Below are 17458 nucleotides of genomic sequence, written 5' to 3' on the forward strand. Positions count from 1 at the left end.
TACCTTCAAGAATAGTAATAATAATACGAAGAAGAAGAAGAATATGCAATGGAGATGACAGAAAATTTCTTTGTAAGTTATCAGTGCTTCGAAATTTCATTTTTAGGAACTTAAATGACAATAATAAACAATTATTGGAATTTTAACTTCACTTAAAAGGAATACTTTTTGGGTTGGCAACGCTGGCTATTAGTGTGCAATATCTTTGGTAATGAAGCTTGTAATCGATTTTGTTGTACGAGGGATTAGAAGGTGGGAGGTGGAAGGTAGTGACAGTAGTGGTGGATTGAGTTGTCATGAATCTCAATCATTCATTGTTGTTTTTTTTGCGGGAAAACTGAAGTGTTGTGGTCTGGCTAAAGTTCTGTTGTTGGGATTGGAAAAATCTTTTGCCAAATTTATATTTATCGGTGGAACATGTTAAATTATCCAAGAAGATATGAAAAGTCAAATGGTTTTCCCGGCGAAGTTAGATTTCAACTTTAAACGACTCCAAACACTTGCAAACATATTTATATAAACAGTGCTGCGTTGTCTGCAAATGAATCTCTGCATTCGCTGGCTCTCGTAATTTCGAAGTTAAAGACGCAAAATAGACACCACTGGACGAGGTGAAAATGCGTTACGGCTTCCAATAGCAGGAGCATTTGTTACAAGAAACGTGCCCAGTTCGAAATAGAGAACTGGTGACTTTCATCAGGCATGAATCATACAACCTCAGGTATGTTCCACCATAAAAAAGCAACTAAAATATAAAGGCTGGAAAATTATTTGTTTGAATAGAAGTAAGAGGATGGTTCCTTAAGAAGGCTCGTACCAGATTCTCTCTCCTCGTCATTGTCAAATGTAAACTGCCTTCGTTTCTCATTTTTAAAGTGGTGGCGAATAAAATTAAAAATCGACCCAAGATAAATGATGATCATAATGTTGATATTGTTGCTCTTAGCAAGTATGATTGATTGCAACATTTTTATGTGAATGCAATTATCTGTATTGTACTTTCGGATACACGCGTACTTGAAGTACCCATAATTTTAGGTGCAAAGTGTTCGAATAAGCCAGGCCATAATAATTAACTGTTGATATATTCTGGCAATTTCAAAGTACGCAGCACTGTTGGAAAAAATGTCAAGTGATTCTAAAGAAAACCAGCTCCATCTAGGGGAGACGACACAGTGCCATGGTCACCCTGAGGAGATTCCTCGTACAACAAATGGTAGTAGTGAAGATGTCAATGCCATTGCTGCCTCAGAAGAGCCAGACAAGTTTGCACATATTGAACCCAGCCCAGATGATAAAAAGCAGAGTAATTTAGCACCAGATTTTGAACAAAATGCCCCATTAAATGTCTCCTGTAATAAATTTTCACCCCCAGTGGAAAATTCAAATGTCTCTAAAATCACAGAAACTAGTCTTCCACATGACTGGGATGAAACTGCAACAGAACAGTTGGTTGACAGCATATTATTGGAAGCAGTGGGTGTGCCATCTCCCGTGTCACCGCTGTCAAGCAATGACAATGACGACGGCCTTTGAACATTCGGTTATGGAATTTGAATCATACGGGTGAGTCACAACATTGTGGCATGTTTTAAGTTTTGATTCTTTGTAGTGTGTGCTTGAATTAAAAGTAGATCAGAGACACACAGAAGTTTCATTGTTGAATTTATCATCTCATACATAGTAGTTTTTGTTTATTTTCATTTAGGCCTAATTGGGGTGGGGTTAAAATGTATAAACGAGTAAAAAAATAGAGGATGTTTATGAATAAGTTATGCAAGAGTATTGTGAAAAGGCTAAATAACTTACAGAAGTGTTCGAAACAGCACTAAACGCACTGTATCGTAAACTTTTATTTCTGCCTTCCTGATGTTGCCACTAGGTTACATGTGTAATTGAGTTACTGCAACAGTCATCATGGAGTCATATAAGGCTGTGGAGCATGTGCTGTGTTTATGGTTTCATCAATCTAAATCCACTAGGCCTACTAGATTTCAGAGATATTTCAGGACTAAACACCGCAAGCCACCATCTCAAAGACAAACTGTTATTAATGGGTACAATAATTTCACCAAAACTGGCCATGTATCGCACAGGAAGCCGCTCAGTCAGTCAGCAGTATCTGATGCAGCAATTGAACAAGGTTGGCAGTCTTAAATTTGTAGTCCAGGTAAACGGAGACATACCAGCTTAGAATAGAATATGCCTAGAGTTACAGTGTGGAAGGTATTCAAATACTACAAATTGGAACTGTTACTTATCTCTGTAGGAATGTCCTGACTTAGACTGGACAGTGCAGAACAATGTTAATACGATCACCTGATTTAACCTCAATAGACTGCTGTGTGTGGGGTTTCGTTAAGGGCAGTGTTTGTTCCTCTACTTCTGGGAAATGTTAGTGAGGTGTGACAACAAATAACACACAGTTGTCACCATACATAGAGATTTGCTTGATAGGATTTGGCATGAAACTAATTACAAATAGGACATTAGTGTCACTACAAAAGGTAGTAACACTGAAATTTGTAAATAAAACTGCAATATGTTTTGCATTCGGTGCTGTATTGAACATTTCTGTAAATTATTTACCTTTTTCATAGATAAATGTTACTGTAGTACAACTAATTTGTAAACACCCTGTATCAAACGTACCATACTAGAAATGTTATGTGGTGTGAGGATACAGACACAAGGTATCAGAATGTTGGTACATGTGCATTTAATGTGTGGTAGTGTCTTGTCTTGAAATCTTAGTAGTGGTGACATATAGCTGTAGTGTAGCTCAGGATCTTATTTAGTTGGAGGATGAAAATTTGATTGATAGTTGGTGAAACCAATGAATGTGAATACAACATAAAGGTTGTCATCAGAAATTGATTTGTGTCATTGCCTAAAGTTTACATTTGTCACATATTTAACATATTTTTTGTTATAAATAAATAAAACTGCAAAATAGAAAAAGTGGATTAACTGAAAGGTTAGATGCTGCTTAGACAACGTGCATATGTACTATCAACTTTCAAGCTAGCTTAGACCTTTGCCTTAGCTACAGATCAATATGCCATGACATCAAAGATTCTGTATTAACATTTGTTGGCTTTGCCAACCCACAAATTGTCGCTTTCCAACCTGACCTGGGTCTCAGGCTATCAACAGATCAGTTTGTTGCCACAGCCTACATTCCAAACCTAATATAAATGCAGATGACATATTGTCAGTGTTCTGTTCTTTTTTGCACACACATACCTTTGTGCACTGCATCATTATGTTACTGAATGGAGCGAACCTTTTTGATATCAGTAGATTCAGTTGAGCTGAAAAAGCCATATTACATAATAGACAAATTACCAAAATGTATTTTGTTGTGCTTTAGGTATGTAAACTATGAAAAATAGCAAGGGGGTGGGTGAGAGACTACATAACTGTTAGTTCTGCAGAAATTTTTCATCTGTTAAAATTTAAATATGTCACAATGAAAGAAAGACGTGTTGGGCAGTTCTGCATAATTGAGTGCTGTTGGGGGGAAATTGCTACCAGAACAGTATGCTGGGCTCTTATGAGGCTGTACACATAGCATCACCATATCCACATGGTTAAGTAGGCACAAGTTAATGAAAGTGGGTAAATGAAGTGCTGTAAATATTCTTCTCAGGTCAGTGATTATGAAGAGAATCTTGCTGCAGTCAGAAACTATTTGAAGAAAACCAGTATATCATACCACCAGTGAGAAAAGTCCATAAGCTGATCTGAATTTGTGGTTAACACAAGCCTGCAGGATCTTAATCTTGTTAGAAAAATCAGTTATTTGTGGGTATCACACTTAAAGATATTTGCACAACCTTATGTACATCATCAAATGAATTCTCCAAGACAGTTTTACTGAATGCCAGGGAATAATTTTAAAAGGCTGTTCTGATGCAATAGGCTTGAAAGTTCTTGACTGTATTCCTTTTAACCCTGATTTTGTCCTGTGGGACATTATTTTTTCTCAGGATATTGTGCCCTAATCTCCCTTCTGCAGCAACCAAAGACTGTACTTTAAAAAGGCACATTTTTAAGCATGAAGATGTGTTGTCCTGGCTGAATAAATGTTCTCAACTGCCAGTGGTTTTGAATGCTGAAGAGAAGCATTGAATGAAGTGAATATGATTTTGACAAAGAGAAATAAATGTGACATTATTGTGGAACTGTACTAGCACCCTTTAAAGAGCAGAGGGGAAGCACTGTGAATGCTTGTGAATAATAATGTGTACTGTGGCTGCAACTATTAAATCAGTCTAGTTTAGAGTTTATGCACACAAAAATGTTCAAATGTGTGTGAAATCTTATGGGACTTACCTGCTAAGGTCATCAGTCCCTAAGCTTACACACTACTTAACCTAAATTATCCTAAGTACAAACCCACACACCCATGCCTGAGGGAGGACTCGAACATCTGCCGGGACCAGTCGCACAGTCCATGACTGCAGCACCTTAGACCGCTCGGCTAATCCTGTGCGGCTATGCACACAAATAAAACATTTTGCAATCAGTACAGTTTTGGTATTACTACATTTTATATAAGAAGAGACTAACAAGCATTCAGTCCTCTTATGATTTTAGTTTTTGATCAATACTAAAATCATAGTGGGCGTGAGTGCTTGGACTTCACATAAGTTTGAAAGTAATATGGTCCAAATTCTCATAAAAATAACTGGGTTTGGATTACATATTGGGTCGACAGAAGCGTCCGATCCAACGCGTCGGCTTTGACCCGTGACGTAAGGGTGTTGTCGTGTGTGACGTCATGACGGCATGGAGTTTAGTTTGAGTGTGGCTGTCTCCAGTTCTGTTTTATCTTATTTTATTTACTTTTCTGATCTGTTCGTTCTATCTCGTGAGATTTTTTTTTTAATTTAAAAACACTTATTACTTATTTTAATTATCTGTTTCCTCGAATTTCTGTTTTAGTTTATTATATTTATCTTTCTGATCTGTTCGTTCTATCCCGTGAGATTTTTTTTTTGTTTTAAAGACAAAAAACACTAATCAGCTACTGAAGCATCTTTATCTTCTATGGGTTGCAGGGGTTACGACCCCTGGGGAGGTGGGTCGGTATTCATGCATGGCTGTCTTCACTTACACGTTGTAGCTATGCAAAGCGTCTAAATTTGTTTATATTTAGTTTGCCCCCCACCCAAAACACCCCATTTCCCGCGCTTGTCCCGTTAGTGTCATTAGGCTTCTTGTGGAAAGTGTGTGTGTTTGTTTTTGTTTCCGCCATATTTGTGACGTCATGGGTCAAAGCAGACGGGTGGGATCGGACGCTTCCCTAAATCAACTTTAAGCAAATGCTAGATTGGTGTGTTTGAAAAGCTGATGCCTTGTTGTTGTTGTTTCCAAACATGTGCTCCATCTCTGAGTATCTTATTGCTGATGGGACACACAGATCCAAATTGTCTGTCTCCTACAGTTCTTCAAACACAAAATAAGAACACAAATGCTGTAGGCACACAGTTGTAGTAACAGTAATTTTACTCATCTGTGGACCGCTTGTACAAGAATGTTTGACACGAGCTTGTTGAAATTGTATGGACCCATTGCAATTGTCGGTTTGGCCTACTGGCAAAGCTGTATCACATGTATTGATGGAGTACAGCAGGATAAACCAGGGTGTACAATATCATTGGTCAGCTTTGACTAATAATGCCGTACCAAGGTGCAACACGAAAGATATCAAGGTAGCAACCACTACTCGCAAACATTTCCATGGCACCCAACTATAAACATGAAGTATAAAAATCATGCAAATACTTAATAATAAACAAACTAATGTGACAGCTGTAAGAAATGGAATTTGTGTTGGGGGAGATACTATTGTGGAATGTAACTGCAAAATCACATTAGTACTGAAATATATAAATGCAGCAACAAAACGAGTTACAGGGACAATGTCAAAAGATAATAAAACACGATATTGACAACCTGAGTTGACCATTATAGCTCAGCTGGAAAGGCCAATATCAATACAAAAAAATGTTAAAAAAAAGTTGTGCTGCACAACTGTTGAAAATTGCAAAATCTAACAAAACTCTGTATTGACAACCTGTGATGACCCACGTAGCTCAGTTTTAAAGAGCGATATGTACACAAAAATCAAAAGCAACATCTCACTAAAAAAAAAAGCCAAAGACATGACAGATACACAAAGTGGAAAATCATGAAAACTAATGTAAGACAGTATGGACGACATCAGTCAATCTGTCCATGGTACCACAAAATCAAAACTTCTTCATATAACTAACACTTTAAAACCCGACTCCACCCCGTGCAGGTGAAATACACTAAATGATACCTTTACCGATCTCAATCCAAAGTAATCGCCAACTGTTAATAACACAACCAAAAAGTTCATAGAAAATTATGCTAAAACTAATTTGTATATACATGAAACAGTTAATGTAGATACCATACATACTAAATAGAAAAAAAAAACCATACAAAATACCTACCAACTCAGATGATGCACCAAACTAGCTGTCTTGTGATAGCAAAAACAATATTTCATCAACACAATCTCATAACCAGGAAGCGTAGAATTCTCAGACCAGGAACTCTTTCATACAGAACACCATCACCACCACCACATATACTGGTTCCTGGTCCAAAATGCAACAACTTTGGTCATTCTCATACCTTCTCCACAAACTTAATACTTTGTGTGCTTGGTAATTCATACAAATAAGTCTAGGAATTTAGTCATGCTCAACATGCTGTCCCCCATTGTGACATACAGGGACCGACTTATCAACTTTGTTATCCCAACTATAATTAACACAACACAACACAAAATTTAATTTCCAAAAATGAAACTACTTGCCATAACTGCCGCAGACTCTCCCATTATCACTATCATCACAAACAGAACTCAATGAGCCTAATATCTGTAAAAAAACAATTTAGAAACATAAATGTCCCACACTAGAGCCCACCACCACATATTCCAACACACACTCTGCAAACATGCTATACCACCATGACACACGATATAGCACAGATCAAAGCAGACAAGTGGTATTGTATGCTCAATTTGACCCTATCCTACCAATATAGACCTGACTACTCATAGATAAGCTCATATACTGCAGACAGCCTGCCTACAAGACATACCAGGTGTTAGTGATGGGATGGCAAGATTCTACACCATGGGGACTCAAACCCAGCTATTACAACAGTAATGAAATGAGACTTCATTGGTTTCACTAATATAATTTAACTGTTAGTGTTGGAACCACTGCAGGAATTTGGGGTAGAGATGATCCTGTTACCAGTGTCTTGAGAAAAAAAATAAAATATATGTGTGTGTGTGTGTGTGTGTGTGTGTGTGTGTCTGACAGCTTCATTAGCTTAAAAAAATTACACGTTTATTGGCTATGTGAAGTGACAACCTTCTTATCACTTTTCAGCCAACAGAGACCACAAGTTACACTACAGATTAGTCTCGTGCCATGACATGTTGACATCACTAGTCAATGCACCCTTATACATTGTATTGTATTCAATGTGTTTAATAGAACACTTCAGTGATGTATTTGCATTCACCCCTGCCATTATATTAGATAGTATTGTATAGTGATAATGGTTGTAGATTCACTAGTATAATGCTTAATGTATTTTTTTTTCTCTTGTCCAGGGCATGCTGTTTCAGAAAAGTTCACAAATTGTTCTCTAATGATAGATGGTGCACTGAACTTGTTTTCAGGAGGAGCACCATCGTGATTTATATTTTCTTTAGCTGCTGCTTATCACTAAAGACAAATTTTGTGGTGATGCAGTTAAAATAGACTGTGCACTGTTTTGTCCCCAGCCTTGTTCAGTCTGAATCTGTTTCATCAGTGATTGTCATCGTTGACTAGCTATGGAATGCTAAACTTACTTCCTTCATTCCTGTACAAACCTTTTCAGAGGGCCACATGAAACACACTGGATGTGACATAACCACATTTTGTTTTTGATATTTTTATACATAAAGAAATTGCACATACTAATACCAAAAATACAAAAAAAAAGAGGATAATGGATGTAGTCGAATTAAGTCGGGTGATGCTGAGGGAATTAGATTAGGAAATGAGACACTTAAAGTAGTAAAGGAGTTTTGCTATTTGGGGAGCAAAATAACTGATGATGGTTGAAGTAGAGAGGATATAATATGTTGACTGGCAATGGCAAGGAAAGTATTTCTGAAGAAGAGAAATTTGTTAATGTCGAGTATAGATTTAAGTGCCAAGAAGTCGTTTATGAAAGTATTTGTATGGAGTGTAGCCATGTATGGAAGTGAAGCATGGACGATAAATAGTTTGGACAAGAAGAGAATAGAAACTTTCAAAATGTGGTGCTACAGAAGAATGCTGAAGCTTAGATGGATAGATCACATAACTAATGAGGAGGTATTGAATAGAATTGGGGAGAAGAGGAGTTTGTGGCACAACTTGACTAGAAGAAGGGACCGGTTGGTAGGACATGTTCTGAGGCATCAAGGGATCACAAATTTAGCATTGGAGGGCAGCGTGGAGGGTAAAAATCGTAGAGGGAGACTAAGAGATGAATACATTAAGCAGATTCAGAAGGATGTAGGTTGCAGTAAGTACTGGGAGATGATGAAGCTTGCACAGGATAGAGTAGCATGGAGAGCTGCATCAAACCAGTCTCAGGACTGAAGACCACAACAACAACAACAATACCAAAATGGCTATTATACAGCCTGTCACTGAAATGTGCATTCTTAAAGGGACACTGCCTCCTCATCTGAGCAATTGATTCAGTGTAGTATGAATTAAATATACATGATATTTCTTTTAATTTGGAAAATCGGTGAAAATATAGACAAGGACAGAATTTGATGCCTCTTACAATTTTTAAAGTTTTTTGTAGTTACAGTGATTTTTGATTACGTTGTATGGCTCCCTTGGGTCAAATACTATAATTTTATTAACTATGAATATTAAACATTACAGTACAGATTCATCTATCACAATATCCTCTTTGATATTACATAGCAAAACAGGTATTGAGGAGAGAAATACATGTAACATTTGTAGGGAACTATGCACCACAATTTTTTGTAATATAATGTGATGGATCAGTTCTATGTTGATAATGCATTTGTTGTATTGACACCTACATGTACTAGTGCTGTGAATTCGTAAGGATATGTTAGCTGATTACAATGCATATTTTGTTACTATTTATCCTCTCGTAACTGATGAAAGGGCTCAACTTAGGATATTAAAGATGGTGATAGATGTACATAGACATCTGAAGGATGTCTTATTGCCATTGTTTCTTTATCAGCTCCAAGCAGTTCGTAAGAAAAGGTACACAAGCTGCAGAGATTCATGTGTCAACAAGGAAAACAGAATCTGAGTGCCAGCTCTCCAGTTCTTTCTGATTTGGTGTAAATAATGAAATCTTGCAGCAGTATGTAAATGTTACAATCAAAAAGTCACAGCAGTAAGTGAAGCATGGAAAAAATTCTTCTATCATAGCATAATATGGTTAAAACTTGTTTGGAATAGAATAATTCAAGCTTATCGTATGTCCCCATGCTGCTACAGGAATATTGTAAAAGGGAAAGCAAAAAATCTTTTGAAAAATTAACCTCATTTGTTTCTTTCAAATCGTCTATAAAATTTTGGAATTGGTTGTCATGTAATTGTTCATATGACACCATCTTCATACACCTGTGGCTGCACTATAAACTTTCATTATTCACACTAATCTTATTTTGGATCAAACTAAATTTTCAACAGTTGTAATCATAAAATCTACATACATACATTATCTTTATGATCTCATGTTGCGAATTCATGCATTTAATAGCTTCATAAAAAAAGAGGCCCACTGTTTATGAATATTCTATCCTGTGGAAAAAGGGGAAGCAATCAAGATAGTTTTGAAACAAAATATGAAAGAATTAAAAAAATAAGTCAACCGAAGTGTTTATTACTGGGTGATTTGAATGGACTAGTTTCCATTCTTCCACTTTGGATTAAAGAAAAACCACAATGTCAAGGCTCTTTCTTAAAGTGATTTATACTGTTTTGGCATAGGTCACACTCAAATAATTTTGAAAGCTTCCATTTTTTGGTTGTCATTTTCTGTTGTGGGGAGTTACCTCTGTGTTTGTACTACAAGATAAACAAGGGTACTAAAACAATTTGACATTAATTTTGTTTAGGTAACATTTTGTAACTTTGTGTCTGGACAGAATGTGACTTAGTGAATCCAAAATGGAGATTACAGCGATCTTACATGAATGGATGTGGTGATGGAGTTTTGAGTTGTATGCACTTGAAGATGTCACATATTTTGGAGTTAAAATAAATTGAAATTGGTTATTATGTAGTTTAGTTTCTACTAATTTCAGATATATTACAGAAACAACTAACTTAGTAACCCAGATATTGGCATCTACGAAGATTTATTAATTTCTACAAAGTTACTAGAGAGGGTGATACCGAGTGTAAGATGTCATAAAAGAAGATTTCATCCAGCTTTTTTGTTAGTTTGCTTCAGGTGTATTGTCAGAAAATAAGAAATTATTTCACCAATGTGCCAGTTAAAATGCCATGATATGCACTTTCAAACTAAAAGTTACCAGATAAATGGAAAAAATAATTCAGCTGGCAATTATAAAAGATATAATGCCTCATGTTATAATTTAATCTGTGTTTCATCAAATAGAAAGGGGAAAAAAAAGGTTTGCAAATACGTGGGATGCCAGTGAATTTCATTTGCTGTGCATTCCATTTACCTATTCACAGTGTGAGCTTTGATGTCAACATCAAACTATAGGTCCACTTAAAACTGACTGGATAAGCCAGTGCAAAGATTGGACACAGACAAGGCTTATTGTTTCTGGTATTGCCATGTCTAGTAAAGCATACAGTGTTGAAACTGACGTTTGGGTAGAAAACTGCTTAACTATTCAAGAAACCTTTAAACCAGGTGCCCCCATGCTACTAAAGTGATGCCACAGCAGGTGGTGTGATAGCTGATACAGCAATGGCACTGTGTGCTGCTGTTTCCACATTCAACTGTCAAAATTTTAGTTGCACCATTTTTAATGTGCTGTCAGGTCAGGTTATTTGGACAGACAATGTTGTCATTCAGGTTATGGCATTAAAATTGAGCTGGAAATCCAGTGAAGAAGAAGAAGCTAGATTTTGAAGTAGGTGTTGTGTAGTAATGTCAGAGGCATCAAACACACTTATGATTGAAGTAACACTCGTAAACAAAAATCCATTCGCAGACTGCTTTTGGATAACAAAAGTAAATTTTAGAATACTTGTTGAGGGGTGTATCAACCCCTATTAAGAAATGTGATACATTAGATATATCATACTAGTTTTGAGTGAAACTACTGGTGATTACCAGTCTCCAGTATGTATACCACATTCCCAAAAGTACAGTTTTAATGTTCTTGTGATGTGTTGGATGCTCATTTGAAAGCTCATATTTTCACTCATGGATCCCACATTAGTTAAATAAGACAAATATTGAAGCAGATTTAATTCTGAAGTTTGGAGCTATGCTTTGTGCAAATGTACTAAGACACTAATATATTTTATGAATGGCTACTCATGTTCCTTTATTGAAAGCTGCAGTCAAGCTGAAATTATACTATCACCAGAAAACTTATTAATCTCTGTCTAAAATTCACTTGACAGATGTTAAGGTGCATTTTTATGTTGCCTGTCCTAGAATGTAAATTACTGCGATTAATATTCACCATTTGTAGAGTTAAGTAAGCTGCTGCGAAACTACAACTCACATGTAACTAATTGCTCAGTAACACTTGCTTACTCCACACATCTTATTCATGCATGGAATTGTAGAAATATCATATACCTTCATGATATAACCATTTTGTTCATGTAACTGCCATGGTAAAACCTCTGTCAGTAAACTTGAACAGAGAAAGGTAATATCATGTTCCTGTTAAAATACACACAATCTTGTCATGGAAATAGGTACATACTATCTAACGTAAAAACACACACGTCAGAGTTTCTTGGCACTCACCGTAAAGAACAAAATCATACTGCATATCATTTTGTTGTTATGGCAGTGCACTTACTATACAGCATAAAATGATCAATTCTTTGTGTTGACAAAGTACAGCAAGAGGCATGCTGCTAGCTTTGTTACCAGTAGGTTTGACCAGCACAGTATTCTGCAGATACTTTGTGAACTCAAATGGGATTTCCTTCATGAGGTCCTGCAGTGGAAATTTAGAGAACCGGCGTTTGAGGCAGACATAAGAATGTTTCTACTGGTGATAATATACATTTTGTGTAAGGAACACAAAGATAAGATACGAGAAGTTAGGGCTCATATGGAGGGTTTTAAGACAGTTATTTTACCCCTTGCTCTATTTGAGAGTGGAACTACAAAGGAAATGACTAAGTAGTGGTATGTGGCACTGTACAATGGCTTGCAGAGTATGTATGTAGATGTAGTGACATTATTTCCACCCAGCTGTCGCAAACTCACACTTGTATTTTAAAGAGAATGGAGATAACTTGTTTCTAAATACGCACAAAGTGACAAGTTCTTTTAGTACCATTTATTTTGTTTACCATTCTACATTTGCTACATGATTTTTCAGAAATCAATCCTTCTGGGTGCCACATGGACCTGCAGACCCATCACACCTATAAAATTTTAAAACTTTACCACATTTATTAATTTAGGCATTGTGAATATACTGTATGATTGTTGCTAACGATTATCTTTTAGACATTTTTGGGTACTGTGAAACACAGAAACTGAAAAATTTCTAATATGAAAACCAGAATACAGGAATGTGCTTCAAAATTTAGGCACGAGGTGGCAGTGAAATGAGGTTAATCAGTGGTGGAGAAACATAAGTGGATATCAAAGTGACTTCAACTTTAGTGGCATGGCTAAAAGAGGCATCATATGAATGATGCCACAGGAATCTGAGTGTTTTCACATGCAACTGCTATTATACCACTAAAGTGGCAGCAATTTTCTTGCATGTGGAAACTCAGGCTAAAGTAAGAAATTGTTTACCAGTGCTTCTGTTTATAAGGTTATTGATTGGTTTCATGATTGATGTTACATAAATAAAAAATATAAATGCAGATGATGTGTGAAGTTTGCATTTTTATTCATTTGTCTGTCTGTGTACAGTAGGGTAATACTCACTGATTACCTATTAACTTGTAGGACAATGTTAATAGTGTAATTGCCTCCTCAAACCTCCCAAGGATTGTTTTTATTTTTTGTTTCAATATTTGGTAGTTCATAATTTTGGTACTACATGTTTCTGAATCAGTCATTTAATTTAATCTCTTATTACAGGAGTTTCACTGTACTCTTAATTTAGTCTAGAATTATTTGAGTTAGTATCCTCTTATTTGCTACTCAATATTTGTATGTGGTGGAGGATAAAAGGGAATTGATTGCTGTTCAGAAAAAAAACAAGATGATGGGCTGACTGGTAGACAGATATTAGGCTGCTGTGGTGTTGAGGCACCCGAGGCTAAGACTGTGGCACCTCTGGTGTGATCTGTGATGTATATTGTCAATGCACATTCTGACATTTATGATGTGTGCAGTTTGTCCTTGTGGATGAATGACAAACATTCGCAAGATTCACAAATCTTGGTGCAGAAGACAAATGACCGTACTGGATGCATGGCTGTCCCCTTAAACCTTAGCAACAGATATGAGGTACTCCCCATTGCTGAAAGAATATCTGAGCCAGCATGGGGTGCCTCACTTTTTGGGACTGGAAGGTCCAGACAGTCAGAGATTGTCAGTATGCTGGTCATTTCAAGCTTCATTGTGATGTGGCTAATGGAGTCCTGTAGGAAAATAACTGCCTGGTCCAGAAGGAAAGCCAGTGTGCCCTATGTGTAGTTTTGTCAGAGATGCAAAGGAAGCTTTGCTAGCAACTACTGAATGCTCTAGGTACAGGCAGCTGTCAGTTGTGACTTAAGTTTACAAATAATGCAGGTCCCTAAGTTATGAATCTATCCTTGATTTCATTAACTGGTTGGCTGAATTAATAGAAAAAAATGTTAATAAGATACTAGCTGACTGCCATAGTTTCCATGGTAAATGAGCAGAATTAGTCTCATTTGTTAATAATAAAAATACCTACATAGCACTATGAGTAGAAAACTGCCTAAAATCTGAAGTGAGAATCAGGGCAATCTTAAATTCAGATTGGAATATATATCGCAAGGATGGGCTGGACATTAATGGTGGGAACATCCTTATTGTCATACTAGCTGAGTATCTGATGTTGCCCAGGTATGTATTTATTCCAATTTTTTATTAGCCCATCCCCTCCCACCTCTGTCCATCCCCTCCTCCCCCATGCCTCTGTCCGTCCCCCTGGCCTCCTCCAACCCCCTCTGTCCAACCCTTCCTCCTCCTCCCCCTCCCCCCTCCCCCCTCCTCATCCCTTCCTCCTGCAACTAGCCTGTCCATGCCTTGCTTCCCCCCCCCTCCCCCCCCCCCTCTCTCTCTACCAATCCAATCCTTTTCAATGATATAATTTTGCAAGTGCATCCAATTGCATATATGGCTGTTATCTGTGAAATGTGTTATGAATTTAGTCAATTAGTAAGAAGTTAATAAATTAAAACATAATGTGAAAGTTTTAGTGCATGAACAGCGAAAATGTAGTAAGCGATGAACTTTTTTTCTTTCATAATTTTGTGGGGGTTGTAATGAGAAAAAGTTTTGTAAAGGTTTGCAATAATGTGTAAATTTTTTTGCAAGTAAATGGTTTCATTCTCTGATAATGAATGAATGAAGTATGGATATTCATGCATCGTGGGCTGCACTGATTTTTCGCCCCCCAACTCTTTGATAGGAGGGAGGTTCTTACCTCACAGCAATTCTTTCCAAACAGTTAGCGATATGTATGTAAGTTTGATCGAAATTGGTAGAGTGGCTTAGGAAATGTGAAAGATGCATATGTCCATCTGTCCTTATAATATGTATGTATACAGTGAGATAATTAATCAATTGCAAATGCATGTAATCTGAGTGAAGGTAAATGTGAAATTTGGCTCAAATATGGTAATCAAATGATGCTGTAGACAACCTGCCTCAGGAACTGTAGTGACAGCACTTAGAGGAGGGAACTGAGAACCATAAAGCTGTTATAGCACCAGTAATTACAGATATACAGTAATTTTAACAGTGGCTGGAAAATATTTTAACTTAGCAAGTTCCACAAGAAAAAAAGTTACCTGAACAGTCAACATGAAACAGTGATATTTGAGGTGGAGTATCTGTGGATAAAATTAGATTTATGCAAGATTGTTTAGGCACTTACATGTCAGGCAGGGTTCTACAGCATGCGAAAGACTCGTGATACAGTAGCCATGTTAGGAAGTTGCTCCAAAGCAATGAAAGCTTCAGTGTAGAACTAAACAAATCCAAAGACCTGCTGACAGACATATAAGTGGAACCCAGTCAAAATACCCAAAAGAGAACAATTGAGAAGGGTTAAATGTAACCAAATTAAAATTCTGTCTGCCTTGCTGAATTAGAAATTGAAAGACTTTTGGATTTATGTGAAGTCTGTGAATGTGTCAGTGACATTTACATTTGCTCAGTTGTTATACTGATATTATAATGTGGGATTGAACAAAAGTCTCAAAGACTGAATTATATTTGATCAATATTTCAGTGATTAAGTTCACACTATAATTTTTTTCTTTATCCAACAATGGAAACTCCTGGTTGGAATATCAACAACGTAGGAAAATATAGATTGCTACTTAACTTCAAGATGACATACTAAATTGCAGACAATCACAATTAAGACACACATAAGCTTTCAGCCACAGCCTTCATCACACACACTAATGAAAACTTTATTTTTTAGTCCTACTCATGCAACTACGCTTAAAAGCAAGGTTTTTTTTTCCCCACGGTAAGAGTTTTTAAGTGGAAATTTGATTTGTCCATGGAATAAGTTGTCCAAGAGAAGTGATTTTAGGTTAGATTTAAAACTTGGCTTGCTACCTGTGAGATGTTTTATGTTATTGGACAAATGATCAGACAGTTTTGTTACTTCTTTTTTCCCTTTAACAACTGACGGCATTAATGATGAATAAAAAAAGTTCATTATTTCCTCTAGCGTTATAGGTATGAAAGTCGCTGTTCTTCTCAAATTGAGGTATTATTTATCAGAAATTTCAGTAGCAAATATATTCATATGTAAAAAATAAATCCACAAGTATTGTGAAGATTGGAGACAATTACTTATGAGAATAGCAAGTGAGAGAATTCCCCAAACAATCCAGAACTACAAGCCAAAAGGATTTTGGTGAATTCATAACAAGCAATAGTCTAATCCTTGAGGAGGAGGAGGAGGAGGAGGAGGAGGTCATGTATTGTGACGGTGCAGTAAAAGTGCCTAGCTTCTTGAAGAGGCAACTACATGGAGAGCATGGGTGAACACCACATGTGATTCTTACTGCTCACCTTTTTGTAATCAATGTTTTCTTTGTAAGTGGGGAGTTACCACATAACACTGTTCCATAAGATGTCACTGAGTGGAAATATGCAAAATATGTCAAGTGATTGATACGTTTGTTTTCGAGATGGGCAATTGTACAAAGATCAAAAGTAGCTGAACTTAATTGTTTGAGAAGTGCAGTGATATGCTTCTTTCAGTTTTCATCAGCGTGTACACCCGAAAATTTGGAGCATTCTACACTATTTACTGACTCCTCTTTATCTGCTACATCAGTTGCTGGTATGACTATTTTTTGTACATAATTGAATATAGTGTGTGTTCTGAAAATTTAGGGTGAGACCATTTTCAGAGAACTACTTAATAATTCTTTGAAAAAATCATTACATGCTCTTCTGTTGCTTTCCCTCTAGTGGAATTTATGATAATATCTGCAAAAAGCACCAAGTCTGGTTGTTGTATGTTAAATGGAAGGTCACACACACATGAAGAATAGGAGGGGACCCCACAATTGAACCCTGTGGATTTCCCATTGTGATTTCTCCCCTCTCATTAGAATCTTCTACCCTTCCAACTTAGTCTGAACCATTTAGCACATTTTGCAGTATAAGTATGATTCAGACTAGTTTTTCCAAGAGTATAACATGATCTACACAAGCAAATGCCATGGAAAGATCAAAAAATAAACCAGATGACTATATTTAAGGCTTGTATTATTTGGTGAGTAAATGTATAATAGCATTCTCAGTTGAACAACTCTTCTGAAATCCAGATTGTGATATGCTAAGTAAACTGTTTCTACATAAATGTGAGACTACTCATGAGTACATTGCTTTTTCAAATATTTTGGGGAAAAGTATCAATAAGGAAACTGGCTGACAATAATTTTTGTCACATTTCTTATAAAATGGTTTAACAACTGGATGCTTTAATCTGTCTGGAAAAATT

General features: G+C 36.5%; 1 protein-coding gene across 2 annotated transcripts in view; it reads left to right on the forward strand.

Moving 5' to 3' along the window:
- The first annotated feature begins 258 nt into the window (after window positions 1-258).
- LOC126469586 (uncharacterized) overlaps window positions 259-17458 on the forward strand; it is a 66200-nt gene continuing 49000 nt past the window's right edge. The window contains exons 1-2 of one of the 2 annotated variants that reach the window (XM_050096704.1): window positions 259-1566; window positions 12650-13069. In XM_050096704.1, the coding sequence (XP_049952661.1) occupies window positions 1126-1536 (411 nt within the window). In that variant the 5' untranslated portion in view covers window positions 259-1125 and the 3' untranslated portion in view covers window positions 1537-1566; window positions 12650-13069. Of the gene's footprint in view, window positions 1567-12649; window positions 13070-17458 lie in introns of those variants that run through there. The other variant, XM_050096703.1, reaches the window with a different exon arrangement.

Source organism: Schistocerca serialis, chromosome 3 (genome assembly GCF_023864345.2).
Source record: "Schistocerca serialis cubense isolate TAMUIC-IGC-003099 chromosome 3, iqSchSeri2.2, whole genome shotgun sequence".
Classification (NCBI taxonomy): Eukaryota; Metazoa; Arthropoda; class Insecta; order Orthoptera; family Acrididae; genus Schistocerca; species Schistocerca serialis.